Consider the following 14,401-nt stretch of genomic DNA (forward strand, 5'->3'; position numbering starts at 1 on the left):
AGAAACTAGTGTGTTAATCTCATTTGGCAAGGACAAGAATTTGAAGGGGTAAAGCCTCTTGGCAGGTGTTGAAACTTGGGGTGTTAGTGGGAGGAGGAAAGGGGAAGGGAAGGCAAAGGAGCAAACGGGGGAGAAAAACCTGCGGGGTCATATCTGATCAAAATGTCCTGTGGAGCGCAAAACATTCAGTAGCTCTGCTCCTCTTTAGAAACGTGTATCATTAATACATACTTCGAAGTGACAGATCTAAGTCTGGTTTGTCTAAATCAGACAATTTTGTCAAGAGAGTGCCCTCTGTTGTACGTAATGGCTAAATGCATGCCATCACAAGGGGCCACTTCTCCACAGGCTGGCAGGGTGGATGCTGTCTGCTGTAATTTTACCTTCTAAACAGAAGGTGAGGTTATTCTCGGTTACTTATAAATCCGTATGGACTGACATTACACCTGGAGGAGCAAATATTGTCCATGGTAAGGGGACATTCTGTATGTATTGGAAAACTGAGGCTGTAATGTATGCACGTTCTAGCTATTCATTATCTTCATAACAATGGTGTTTCAAAAAGAATAGGAAACGTTAAATCCTTAATTTAATGTAATTATTCATGAGGTTTCCTCTCTACAAACAGTAGCAAAAATTCTATAATATGCTTATGCTGCAGTATATACAGACACAGGTACACCCACTGTGTTCACTAATAGGAAGTGTAACAGCTGTAGTTATTTTCTTCTTTATTTCATATCTAGAATCCTGGAAGATTTATGGAAAAGGCCTAGAAAGGTTTCTTACACTTTCAAGAGTTTTGTTCAATATTGTTTTAGTAATTACTGGAAGTAAGGAACCTACTATCACCCTTGCTAGGAAATTGTTTCATGTCCTGATATTTCCTGCTCTTTAAAAATCATGGTTTGTCTTTCTAGTGCTTTCTTCTTTTTTAAGAGCTGTTGTTACTCAGGTACAGAGATAACACCTGGACCCTGTTGTATCTGACACTAGCTATGTCTTCAAGGAAGTGTAAAGCTCATTAGCTTGTTTTCCAACCTCAGATGTTCTTAATTTGCATCCACACCATGCAGCTATCCAGCACTGAGCCTGTCCAGTCAGCAAGACATCCTACACTTAACAGTATTGTACCTATTGCAACATATGTCATACTCAATCCAACCAATCAATACTGGCAACGCTGAGAAGCAGGAAAGAAATGTCAGGTAATTAATTCTGTGGACCTTCTAACTATTGCTAAATGAAAAGCATCCTTTTCTCCCATCCTTGACATGTTAGGTTAGTTTTCACCTTGTTCAAAGACTTCACAGATCAAGCTAGGACCTTGCAAGGCCAGGCCTGGAAGGGAGTTTGGTACCACACTGAGACTGACATGGGAGGGGGACCCTGAAAGTAAATCTGGTGTTGAAAATGCTGAGTTTGCATATCTCTGTGTTCCTTATAAAAGCAAGTACTGTTGGCATCACAATTCTTTAAAGGGAGGCATCAGTAGAATACATAACCCTTGGGTTTTCACTAGTTTAAAATGCTTTCAGGGACTGGGGAGAGGCAAATATGCTTTGGGATTCTCCAGTATTTGAGGCACAAAGCTCATGGAATGTTTTATTTATCTGGTAAAATGATGCACAAGGATTTTTTGTGACTTTCATTCTTCCTCTGTAAAACAAACATCTTTAGTAAAGAAGTCCAAGTCCAAACAGGATTGGGAAAATTTAAGAAACACAGCTGGGCTGTATTTTATAATAAAACAGCACAAAATCCAATTGCAAAGAGTAGGTGGAAGATGATATCTGCAAGAAAAACACAGACTAAATGAGACTACTTCCCTGTCAGCTGCTTTTCATGTTTTCTTCCCACCCCCATCAACACAATTGCATGCCCTTAATGTGGCTCTGTCACCATATCAAGTTTTAACAAATAGGCTTTGAAAGGCCTTTTTCAAACCTTTTCCAAATAGAAATACTTTCAGACATCTCTGTTAACCCACTGAAACATTCTTGTTCCTTTTTGTGAAGAGAATGTGAAAATAAGAGAAAGTAATGTTCAGTATTGGAAGTTATTGGTATGATTTTATTGTCCGGAGTCAGGGATGTGCTGAAAGGAAGAAAACAGTATATAACAGTGTATAACACTGAGAAATAAAATTTGGGTTTGGAATAGTTATCTTTCTGTCAAATTTACTAGATTTTTCATCTTTCTCTTTGAGCTACAGGTTTTATGTTGACAGAGTCACTCAAAATCCATATTTGGGATTGATATTTTAATTGTCACACTTTGATATTTACCTGAGAGTGTGTAAAATCTGGATAAACCTTTGCCTGTATAAAATAAGAGAATAAGATGACATTGGGATGGCACGTTTAAAATGAGGTGAAGTGCATCTGCATGTTTCGTAAAAGCAGAACAGATTGCATTTGCCACAGTTTGAAATTCTGGATATTTCTTCCTTCCAGATGATTTAATATCTGAAGTTATAAAAGGATCCTCAGTTCTTTCATCTTCTGAGGGTGATGGGGTTTTACTGGTGCAGCATACTGAATTGTAATAATGCTGCTCTACGTGCATTTGTTATTTTAAATTGGCTTTGAGGTTGGTGTGGATGTAGTTGATAAACTAGTGTAAAGGGCTCCAGTGAAAACATGATTTAGGCATACCTTGTTCCAAGGACCTGTTTCAAAAGACGTGCTAGATCTGCAGAATTAAACCAGCTCAGAGAGAAATCCCTGGAGCCTCCAGGAGGCAGCAGGTAGAGGAAACAGGCATTGTTTTGTAATGGGGAAACCTAATGGCAGTTCAATTTGTCTATCAGGAGGGATAGACACGAAGGGTTAACCTACCAGAGTTATGGGTATGCTGAAGTACCAACCCACAGTGTAAAGAAAAGGTTTCCTGCTGCTCCCTAAGCCTGACTTCCCTCCCACTCATGTGCAATCTATCAGAGCTTGTCTGGGCTGTTGCTGAGGTCAGATGCAGGTGAGCAGGGTTTACATTGATAACTTGGTGTGTAAGTGGTTTGGCTATTTGTGATTAATGCCAAGTGGGAGCCTTTACTCACTCTGTAAACGAGGAGAGTTTCACTGAGCTCTTCTGCCAGAGCCTGGAAGGGACCAACTCCTGTTCAAGACTCCTGCTGCCATGGGGGAAAGGGCTCTGGCTCCCTCTGCTTGCTCCTACACTGTGAGCCGTGTGTGGCTCCCACCTTCATTGCTTCCCAGAGGGAGAAACACCCCAGAAACCCAGCCACTTACTGCGTACAGAGATCTCCGCCACTAAAACACCTCCTGTTTGTTCCATGCGCTGTTTTCGTCTGTCACATATCTCAAGAGATTAGAGAGAAAGCCATGTATACCAAAAAAAATAAAAATTATTAAAAAATCCAAACCCAATTCTCATGTTTCCAACCAAGGAAATGAAATCTGTGTTAATATTGCAACATATTTTCTAGGGATATTTTTCCCCTGTAATTATTTGGGGGGTTTTTGGTGCAGGAGATATTTGAAGAGAGTCTTTACAGTACATTTTCTGAGGATTTTGGTATGCCACAGCCCTTACAGTGACTGTCAGTATGAGTGCTCTTCTCAGTTGTGAGATGGCAGGAGCCCAGATGGGTGTCCACTTGCTAATCACAGATCCTCCTGGCTGCCCTATCCATCCTGTCTTAACAAAACTCCTGTCAAGAAGGAAGGGGGGGCTGATCTCCATGTATTTAACCCGGGACCTCTGTGAAGGCTTCTGATGTTTATTGCTAATTATAATGGTTGCCCATTGGGTAGAAACAGGAAGCACCAAATCCCTTCTGTATAGATCCTCTCATGTCCAGCACTAATGATGCCTGTCACAGCTGACAAGGTCTATATCGGAGGCAGTGCTCCACAGATTAAAGGTCCTTGTCTGTCCCCTGACCTTTGCAGGTCCCCAGCTGTGGGCATTTTTTTTTTTTTTACAAACTCAGCATGTGATAATTCTGGTTATGAGTTGTTGGTAAGCATAGGCCCCCGGGTTGGTTTAGCCTTAATTGCAGCAGACCACCAGCTGCATTTTGGGGTTGGAAGAGGACTCAAGGGATGTTAGCCTGATCAAGCAATTATCCTATGCTGTAGGGTGAGGAGAGAATTCCACCCTGTGCCTAAAAGGATGATGTAGATGTTTGGCCGTACTGACAGATATGGACTACTGGGTTTGTGTTTTCTTTTAACCCTGGTCTGTAGCTGGATAAAGAGTTGAAGAAATCTTTAAAAACAAACAATAAAATCTAAGTCTGTATTTTTTTCTTATGTCTTTGAAACTTAGAATTTCTAACAATACATTTCTTTCAAACCTGCAAGTTTTGCACAGGTCACTTCCCCCTGCTTAACGCTGAGGCTGGATAATAAACTGCTATCTTAATTTGGCTCCTGGACTGAGAAAAGTTTTAAAAAGAAAAGTTGGTTTCACCAGGAGTGGTGCTTTATCTTCTCCAGCAAGTAATATTTCTTGCTGAAATGACAGTATGTCAGCCAAGGAGTATTTTAGGCTTTCATTTCAGGTTAACTAAAATTTGACTTAATTTTATAGCAATGACATATTCATTGCATGACAGAAAGAATAGTGAAGCTCTGACTTAGTGAAGGAAGGAGAGAGAAGTCTTTAAAGCCAAGACACTTTAGTAACCCTCACCCTTGCATCAGCTGATGCAGGCAGCGTGCACCTCCCCCTGCTAAATAACATGCCTGTATAGCACCCCTACCCCATTCCCTCCTGAGGTCACAGTTTTAGTGACAATTTATGTATTTGATGCAGAATAGGACGGCTGCAAGAGCAGTAACTTACTGCAGCTCTACAGTATAGCTGAGGGGACTTTCCCTGGGAACGGGGACTGGGAGGTTTCATTTGACTAGCATTGAGTTTTGAGCCAGGTTCTCCCACTGCCCCCAGGGTGTCCTCAGCACCACAGTAGGAGGTAACATGGAAAAAGCTCTACCTTCTCCCTTTTTTCAGGTTTGTGTTTAACTGTGGCCGTTTGTCAGACAGGACTGTAGTCTGGGTTATTGACGAGAACTGAGTTTTTCAATGGCTACCTGATTTCTCAATACATTTAAACAAGTTTCCCAATGTTGCATACAGTGCCCATGGCATGACAGGGGTCGGGGTGCACAGCTGACCACTGGGGTTCGTGCACTGCGGTGGCTTCATCTACTGAAAGCCTGGCACTGGCTCTGCACCTGACATGCCCTCTGGAAGGTCTTGACAGCCTCTAAATTTAGCACTGTGTGTTTTTCTGGGAGGGAGGCCTTACCACCGGGCAGGAGAACTTCTCACTGTCACAGACATGCGTCTCACAGTGCAGCCAGACCTTGGACAGCTTGGGTATGTTACGGAAGCGGAAAGCGTTGAACTGGAACGTCGCCCGGTTTGTTTTCCCGTTCTCATGCACAATGATGGAGCTGTCAGTGGCACACCTGCATTGTATACGAAGAAGCAGTGTCAGAGCCTCCATGGCTTCAGTGAAACATCTCCCGAGGTTGCAGTCTGATGAATGCATTTGCCCAGCTGTGGGCCAGCTTCTCTTTTGCCCCCTTATCCCCCAGACCTCAGCTTTCAGTCAGTCTTGGGGCTGGTCTGGGCAGAGATGTTCTCCCAGGTCCCACCAGCACCTACCCCTTGGTGATCAGTGGCCAGTGGACCTGGTAGAAATACTCCGAGGAGGGAGTTGCCCAGCAGTTATTGAGAACAACTTTGAACCTGGGGAGACACAAACCACAGGTTAGCAAGGAATATCCCGATTGCAAATTAATTATTACTCTTTCTCTTGCCTACCTGTCACTTAAGCCCTTAGCTTCCACTCCAGCAAATATGTCAGAACCAATTTCCGATGTTTCAACAATGAAAGGGGCTTCTTTTATACTTGAAAACTTGGCATTCTTTGAAAGACAAAGAGAAAGGCATCACATGTTACTAGTAATGTGCAAAACAAAGGCATGTGACAACTTCAGACAGCTCTGGGGAGATCGACTCCAGAAGTCTGGGTTCTTATTACCTGCAAGCTCCAAACTCTACACCTAGTAGTAGGACTGTTGCAAGACCAAGATGGTGTTTAAAAATCTTTTTGTTAATGTTTGGCTTATAACAATAATAAGTGATAGAATTTGATGCTATTTGGGCTATGGTATATGTTACATCACAGCATGGGTGGGAAGCGAGCTTGTTGCTGCTTCTCATACACCAGAGGTGTGGGGGACAAGCTGGTGGGAGTGAGAGACTGGAGATGACTGTATGGAATGGAAATGGGGTTGGGAGATAGCCACATGTTGAGGAAAAGGCATGAAGACAAGCAGAAATCACATGCCCGTATGCAAAGGTTCATCACTTCATGATTTATACTTGTGGTAGCCAGCATAGTGAGAGCTGAGGGGGCACAACAATGCAGAAAGAGCTCTGACAGCTATAGTCATCCATCCATTAAAAATCCAGCCTGCTCAAAGTAGTGCAGTGTATGGTGTTCATGTGAAAAAGTTTGGTTAGAAATATGTTGAATTACCTACCTTAAATCCCACTGCTTTTTACTGTATTAGATGATAACAAAGCTAGCACCAGAATTATATAAAGAGTAACATGTTTAGTCATAGCATTGGTTTACTTAGTTATATCTGTGCAGCAGGATTCAGGTATGTGGAGTTCTGGAGCTGCTGAACTCCCTCCCTGCTGTGCTTGCTCAGTTCACTGGTACTGATTTTCTTATGTACCTTTCCTTGCCTACACAGCGAGGTGGCTGTGAGGCACTGCAGTATTCCTACTGCAACATCAGATAGATTGGATACACTGAAGTTAAGGCTCAAGGCTGTGTTTAGATTAGTGATCTGTGGCTGTGAAGTGCCCTGAGAAATCTTATTCAACCAAAGATTTCCCTCAAATGAGAGAACTTGCAGAAGTACTGTCTTATCAGCCTTTGTGTTGAGTTGAACCTGGTATAGTGCTGCTTTTTCCAAACTCTGTTGTTCTACACTGTTTTAGAGTACTGCTTGCTTTTCTTCACAACAGGTTTCAGTGTTAAAGGTCTGATTTCCATTCAGGCTTTGACGCCTCATGATGCATCACAGACCTTTGCTGTTAATGGTGTGTCACGGAGTAAATGGCAGGTGAGACTGAAATGTTTCCACTGGGTTACAGTGCAGCTTGGCCGCTGCTTCTGGATGAGGAAAGGGGCACATGAAGCACCTGGAAGTATAGCCCACCAGAGCCAGAGGTCTGCGTCAGGCAGCAGCAGAGATGAATAGCAAGGCAAAATAAATCTTTTATTTCCATTTTGCCAGGAAAAAAAAAATGAATATTTAATTGAGGTGAACCTTTTCTCCCCAGTAAATATGTGAACAAAATAACAAAGGAATGGTGTATTAGCTTTCTGAGATTGTTCTGTTCTTGTGCTCAGTGGGAAAATATATTAGTACAGTTCAGCCACTCCTCAACTCCTGGGATCCCCGTGGCCATTAGAACAAAACAGTCATTTGGCAAAACATTACAGTACCAGAGATCCATTGCTCACCATCTGTCATTTGCTTTTGCAGCCATTCTGTCAGGACTTGACAGAAGCAGTGTGGTACCTCCTGGGACCTTGACAGTACACTACCAGTGTGCCATATATCAGGAAAAAAAGACCACATGGGCTTTCATGGGGCACTCAAAGCCTGACAAACTGTTTAGTGATCAGTTGGTGCCCAAATTGCAGAGTGTGGGGGGAGAGATTTCCACCAGTCCACCTCCTTCTACTTGGTCTATAAATTTAACACAGTATGTTATTAGTTGTGCTTCTTCTAGCTGTACTGAAGTAGAGAGGCTGTTTTGGTGCTTTTGACTGAACTTTGGTGAAAAAAAGACTCTGGGATCAGGAGCTGGCTGCTCCAGCAGCACAGCAAAGCTGAGGGGAGGAGAGGGATGTTTCCATAGATCAGCCTGATATCCAAGGACAATATTTTGTTGGAAACAAAATTCAAGTGTGATCTAAGGATCTCTGGGGAACGTGAATAATGTCAGGTGGAAGGACCAGGAAGCAAACTGCAAGAGAAATGCATGGAGCTTTGCTGTATCTATAGAGACAATGTGATAGCAGCGATACCTGCAGATGCACGTTGCTCGGAGTGGGACTATGAACAAGTTTTGCCTTTTCTTATAAAACCTGTCAGCATGTTATAAATGTACCTCTCGGCAGAAAAATCTGTCTGGTTTGGAGGGATTAAGAGAACAGTTGGCATGGGTCTGGTCTGTTTGGTATATTCCTGTTAATCAGCAGAAACAAGGACCCCTCAAACCCCACTGTAATTTTCTGTTCTAGGCTAGTAATGTGCTCCATGACACATAAAATTCAGGAGCAACAGCCCTTTTTTTCCCAGATCTTTAGGCTGAAGCCTGTGGAAGGTGGAGGCAAAAACCTGGGTGGCAAAGAACACTTACAGAGTAGAAGTTGAGGGACAACTGACTTTCAAATGAGCCGGAGCTCCCATTCTTCACATGGATGGTGGCTACCCTGGGGACATAACAAAGTTTCTGTATGAGTGAGATCTGGCACTGAAGATGGGGTAAAGCACAATCCCAGAGGAGGACATACCTTTGGTCAAAAGCAGCCTGGTTCACCAGGTAGTTGGCATTGTATGTACAGGTGAATGAATAATTCACAGGCTGGCTCTTCACAATTACTGAGGAGTCATTGGAGACGATGGAGTTGTAGAAGTGATAAACAGGGTTCTTGAACTGTGGATGATGAGACAGAAAAATGTAGGCACTTATGAGTCTTTGAGGCATCAGGAACAGCTTCGTACTTTGAAACATGGAGACTATCTGATAACAAAACACCATCCCCAAGGAAACATGGTTTTGTAGCTCTTTGTATGCCGTGCCACCTATACATATGCCTTACTATATATCTGTTCTGTGTAATACAGATGCAAATGGGTGACTAACATACAGACTGATATCACTAAGCCTGTGAGTGTTTTTGCCTGTAGATGAAAAGCACAACTATTTGATTCTTCCTTCTCCCTGAATCTGGAGTTTGCTTCCTTCTTGCATCAGTACTTAAAGCCTACTCCAACCTGAAGCAAATGGGACTCTCTCAGATGAGTCCAGCTGATTTCTGAGTCCAGCTCAGAAATGTTGACCTTGATAGTCTTACCTCTGACTGTGTCCCACAGTATGATTTGTTTTTAGGTGACAGGTCTGGGATTGTGAATTGGTAATATCCTGAATCATGGATCCCATTGTAGCAAATGCCTCCAAGTGCCAGCTGATTAACCTCCCATCCGTAAGGACACTCTGGAATTCTGGTAATGATGGTTCTAGGATAGCAGTATACCAGAATTACATCTGAAAGGAAAATAATACACCTAGAGTGATATTCAGTGGTGTTTTTCTTTCAAAGAGGTGGATTTGCACACCTGCTTTCCATTGAGATTAAACTTCTACAAGCAGTAGTCTGTGCTGGAAGGTCCCCTAACGTGAGTAGCTTTTCCTACACAAAACTGACCTTGGGGTTGTTAAATTCTGTCCTCTTTGGAAGAGTTTGGCCTTTGCCTTCTAATCAATCCAGAAATTTGTGTAAAATTTTTATCTTTCTGGAATAGCTGATTGTGGAGCAGAGACACTGCTGAGAAACCTGAAGTGAAAAATGGCTGCACTGCAATCTGTAAGATTATTTTACACTGCAGAGCTGGCTTCTGTAATGCCACTGACTCTGTAAAAATACTGGTGAAGCTTATATGTTTGTTAGGCTTCAGTAGATCTTCACCTTTTTTGTAGCAGTGATAGATCTAGACCACAACAGATATTCTGCCCTTTCTCTCCTTGCACTGGCAATGCAGCACCAGTGCAAACTGAATTTTTACAATTCTCAAGTTAAAAGCTGATATCTAAAAATGAACTGAAAAGCCTATCCCTGTTAACAGTGATGGTTAATAGCAGAGCAATATGTTTCCAAACATGGTGATTACTAATACAACCATGAATATTAAACAACATAACTTACAGACTGATTGCTTCATGATAGCAGAATTGGACATTTTTCAAAGAGAATCAGCGTGAATTTGAATGTCTGATGGGAATTTAAAGGACAAATATTGACTAGCAATTAGTGACCTGAAAACTGAGAAAGACTTCCAATTACTACAGTCAGAAAAAAGTCACCCTGCCTGGAATTATTAATTTCTTTTAAAGCCCTTGGCACTCTCATTTTTATGATAAAAGCCTCATTTTGCAGCCTTTCCATGTCTGCTAGGGAATACTAGAGGAAAGTCAACTAGGCACTTTAACAACTTGCTCCTTTCTCGTCAAAAAACCTTCAGCACATGCAAGCTGATTCTGCTTGTGTTGATGGTCAGATTTGTAGCTCTGGCAACTTTACAGCTATGAAAATTCCTGCTGTTCAGAGAAGCTGCCTGTGCGAATGATGGTACTGAAGTAAATGGTAGAGGGCCAGATATTTAAGATATACCATGAAATTACTGACAGTAGTCTGACACCAGTCACACACATACAAAGCAAACACTCTATATTGAGGTATATTCCAACACATTTCTAAAGTCCATTTCCTAGCTATAGCGAATTCTATATTTCAGATCTGTCTGGCACCAGATCATTTGAGTTTCTAGGCAGAAATCAGTGTGCAATTGGAGCCTTACTTTCAATGATTTTTGGGTTTTCTTGTTTAATGTAGTGGTGTGGTTCAGGAGTTCAGCCCAGCACGTTCATTTATCACTAGTCATCTGATTGCAGTCAGTGGGACTAAAACCCAGCTTGGGCAGCAAAGATATGCTGCATCTAGCCTGCGCTATTGCAGATAATTTCTAATTGCTGATTTCTTTGCTATTTTATCACTGAATTCTGCTTGTGCTTGACTTTATTGCACTATGATTACTGCATGGAGTTAAGCATATGCCTAATTCTCTGTGAGGCTAGAACTTCAGTGCTATGTGCTTTACTGTGCTAGCTGAAAGCAGATCAAGAGGAGAAATGTAAGGATTAGCTCTCTAGAATCCACAGTTTATCTTTCTGAAAAAAAACCCTTCCACTTTTTAATAGAAAAAAAAAACACCTTTGGCAGCTTAATTACAAGAGAAGATCACAGGAGACTTAAGTTATTTTACCTGCTTTATTTGGACTGCAAGGCCCCGCAAGAGCTTGAGCCAAGATGGCCAGCAGATAAATAGTAAGAGTCACCATTTCTTGCAATGATCTGAGGACACAGGGAATAAAAGCTGAAATTGTTTTTAAAATTGGAAATAAAATCAATGTATTGACTTCAGACCTGAAACTGTAGCTACTGTTAAACATGTTCTTGCAGAGAGAAACAAATTACATTACTGATACTCTGTCACCCAACCTAATTGCATCTAGAGGATAAATATTTCCAAGACCATTATTATTGTTGGATCAGTATTGTAACAATGTTACCATTTCAGTTTAATGGTGGCTTTTAATTATTCTAGTTTTAATTTGTTCATGTAAAAAGTCTAAACTAAAAGTGTTAGTATAACCAAATGAAAGTGAAACAGTAGGATATGAAAAAAGAGAGAGTAGAAGAATTTTATGCAATAACATATATATTGTGCTTATAAATTCAGTGCTGAAACTATTCTCTGTGGTGATGGCTATCCTGATGTATATAATCTTAACTTCATGTAGCTCAGTTTTGGTAAATTATGCATTTTCTCCTTTACTGCTAAATGTTGAGTTTATCAGAAAACATACATAGCAGTAATTTACATTTCCACTTCAGGCCTCAGACCTGCAAACTGTTTCCCACAGGGAGAAGCATGTACAGCTTGTGGGATTGGTACTGGAGTTCTCATATTTTCCCTTTGTGGACACTCTTCAGTGTCTGCCCTCAGATACACATCACTAAGCAGACTGTCAGAAGTAACAACATTTAGGTAAAAAAATAAACTCATCCTGATTAAGTATTTCCAACAAAAACAATCAGTTTAAACATTTTCACTCAGCCTCTACTTAAAAATATATATTTATAAAAGGCTCATACAGTATACTTAAGTGACAATTTCTTCTAATTATAATCCTATGTATTCTACAAGAAATTAAGTATTATACCTACGAGACAGGAGGGGCTAAGTATTTCAGATTTTCATTCCAGTCTTATTCCAATAGCTGCGCTGTCAGCTCTTCCCAAGATGTCCTCTTTCAAATGAACCCAGCTGGCGTTATCTTCGCTTTATATAAGCAATCTTGTAAAAGGAGCCCATCTCTGGTTAAATCTCAACCCGCCAGTATTGTCCAGTGTGGGAGGAAAAAAAGGGTTATAGAAAAGCAGTTCTCTTCCTCTAGATGGAACTGTATTGCTGCTACTTGATTTTTAAAAAATCTTTCTATGGTGGCTTTTTACAGATCTGGAAAATAATTGAACAGAAACCTACTGAAGGTATATAACTGGCATAAAATTTTTGTTTTACAAGTTAATTAGGAAAACGTAGAATATCTGCAGAGGTGAAGCCATAGCTTTCTTCTAGAATTCAGTGAAAATGTATTCATAAGAATTAGCTGCCTGTCTTGAATGACTTATTGACAGTGTCAACCTTTTGTGCCATGCAAGTGGACAAAAGTAATTTCAACAGATCATATACCACCTTTGAGGTTGTTTTTTTTTACTGCCTTTTTCTAAAAGTTCACAGGCATGTAATCTGAGTTTATGTAGGATTTTCCATAAACCTAAGTATTATACTACACAATTATAGTACCTAATACTATGTGCATACAAGACTATGTAATATGCATTAAGTACTACACTATAGGACATGTAACATCGACCTTTATGCAGAATACTGAAACAAATTTACTCTTCATATGACCATTGGTCACGTGGTTGCTGTATGACAGTTTTGGTCAGCTGGTAAGATTTTCTGGTGTTCTATTACATCCTGTTTGTGTTAACTTTTAGTGATAGGCCCAGAAAAAGGACTTGAGTACACTACTGCTAATTTACATGCCTGCATAAAAAACATAAGTTGTAAGCAGTCTTGCCATGTAAACTGGCATGGCCTCAACTTTGGGCACATGTATATCCACCCAGGTCTGGGTGCTGTTGAGCTACTTATGCTCTGGTATCTGTCTTGGGTTACAAAACACAGAGGATCTCACTGACCTTGCCTGTGGGACCCAGTCCTGTGGGGATCCTCAGAGGTGACTTTGGTGTCTCTCCTTCCATGGAGAGCCTCATTCTGCCCCATCCATGGCAGGAGTTTGGTGTGGATCTGCCTTCTCTCAAGCAACTTTTGGCATATAGGGATTACACAGTAGTAAAGCTATATCAGTTGTCATTAGTCTGGAGTTTCTGAGGGAGGAGGGACTGGGATAGAAGAGCACGGTGGCCCTGACCTTAAACTGGAATGCAAGACAATGAGTTTTCTGCTCTCCTGTGGGTGAGATTTATGGGCACACCTTCAGGAAAGCATTCACTGCAAGGAGTGTCTCAAGTCAGATGGCATTAGCAAAGCATGGCCATGACTACACCATGCATTCTGTGGGATGCTAGCTCTCTCCCAGCAGCCATGGTGTGCAGGTGAATCTACAATGATATGAAGATATTTATAAGTAATTAAGGTTACTTCTGCTTCTTGCAAACTGATCCAAAGCCCTAAAGGAATGTTGAAAAGGCTGTAAATTTCTGTGTTTAGTTTCAAATAATAGGCCTGAACCCAGACATGAAGTTTCGTAAGGATTGCAATACAGAGCACATGATAGGCTGCTCTCACTGTTCTTGTGAGCCATGTCCTGCAAGCTATTACATTCTGATTTAAATGAGATTACTTAAAGATGCACACATGAATAAAATCCTTCAGCCAGGGTTTGTTGTTATTTTAATTGAAATAAAGAATTTAAAGAATAATCCACTGAACAAGAACCAAAGCTCATAAATGATTTGGTGTGACCTAACTAGGGATTATCCTCATCAGAAATCCTAAAATAAGGAAGATTTAACTCCAGGTATCTGTTTTATAGCCTCACGCAAAATCCTGCAGGCATTGGGGCACAAATTTTATTTCCTAAGCCAAAATCTGAATATACACTGTGTAAACACTCACTTATTTTTGTCTTTCTGTGTGTGTGAGTGTGTATTTGGTCTGGAACTGGAAACCAGGGTTTCTGGTGAGATGTTATGACCCATCCTGTTATCAAACATATATAGCCCAGAAATAAGGGGAGGCTTGCAGGAGGAAGCCTGTGGATTTGGGCATGAGAAAGGCCTCATGACCTTCCACAAAGTGATTCTTCAAGCTCAAGGGATCAGATTCAGCCCTGGGGTTGGACTTGGTCTCTCAGGTGTGCCCACACAGGGCTGATTTGGAGCATAAGATATTTGGCTAACCTTGATTAGGCATAGTGTAAATGCCTTGCTAAAAATTATGTAAGTGGTCAGCCTCGC

At 41.2% G+C, this 14,401-nt stretch overlaps 1 protein-coding gene across 3 annotated transcripts; it reads right to left on the reverse strand.

Moving 5' to 3' along the window:
* Positions 1-1,591: 1,591 nt before the first annotated feature.
* TECTB (tectorin beta) lies at positions 1,592-12,170 on the reverse strand. 3 transcript variants are annotated; one of them, XM_032988535.2, is made up of 11 exons: positions 12,077-12,170; positions 11,112-11,200; positions 9,146-9,336; positions 8,582-8,724; positions 8,428-8,500; positions 5,800-5,903; positions 5,641-5,724; positions 5,279-5,441; positions 3,252-3,310; positions 2,289-2,321; positions 1,592-1,793 (listed from the first exon to the last, which is right to left on the reverse strand). In XM_032988535.2, exons 2-11 carry the CDS (start codon positions 11,185-11,187, stop codon positions 1,649-1,651), a joined length of 1,071 nt encoding a protein of 356 aa, XP_032844426.1. In that variant the 5' UTR covers positions 11,188-11,200; positions 12,077-12,170; the 3' UTR covers positions 1,592-1,648. The 3 variants fall into 3 exon arrangements, with proteins under 3 accessions (XP_032844426.1, XP_009972267.1, XP_032844427.1); XM_009973965.3 differs by having other exon boundaries at positions 3,252-3,321; XM_032988536.2 differs by having other exon boundaries at positions 12,073-12,170.
* Positions 12,171-14,401: the final 2,231 nt, after the last annotated feature.

This window comes from Tyto alba, unplaced genomic scaffold (genome assembly GCF_018691265.1).
Source record: "Tyto alba isolate M040663 unplaced genomic scaffold, T.alba_DEE_v4.0 Super-Scaffold_1, whole genome shotgun sequence".
NCBI classification, from domain to species: domain Eukaryota; kingdom Metazoa; phylum Chordata; class Aves; order Strigiformes; family Tytonidae; genus Tyto; species Tyto alba.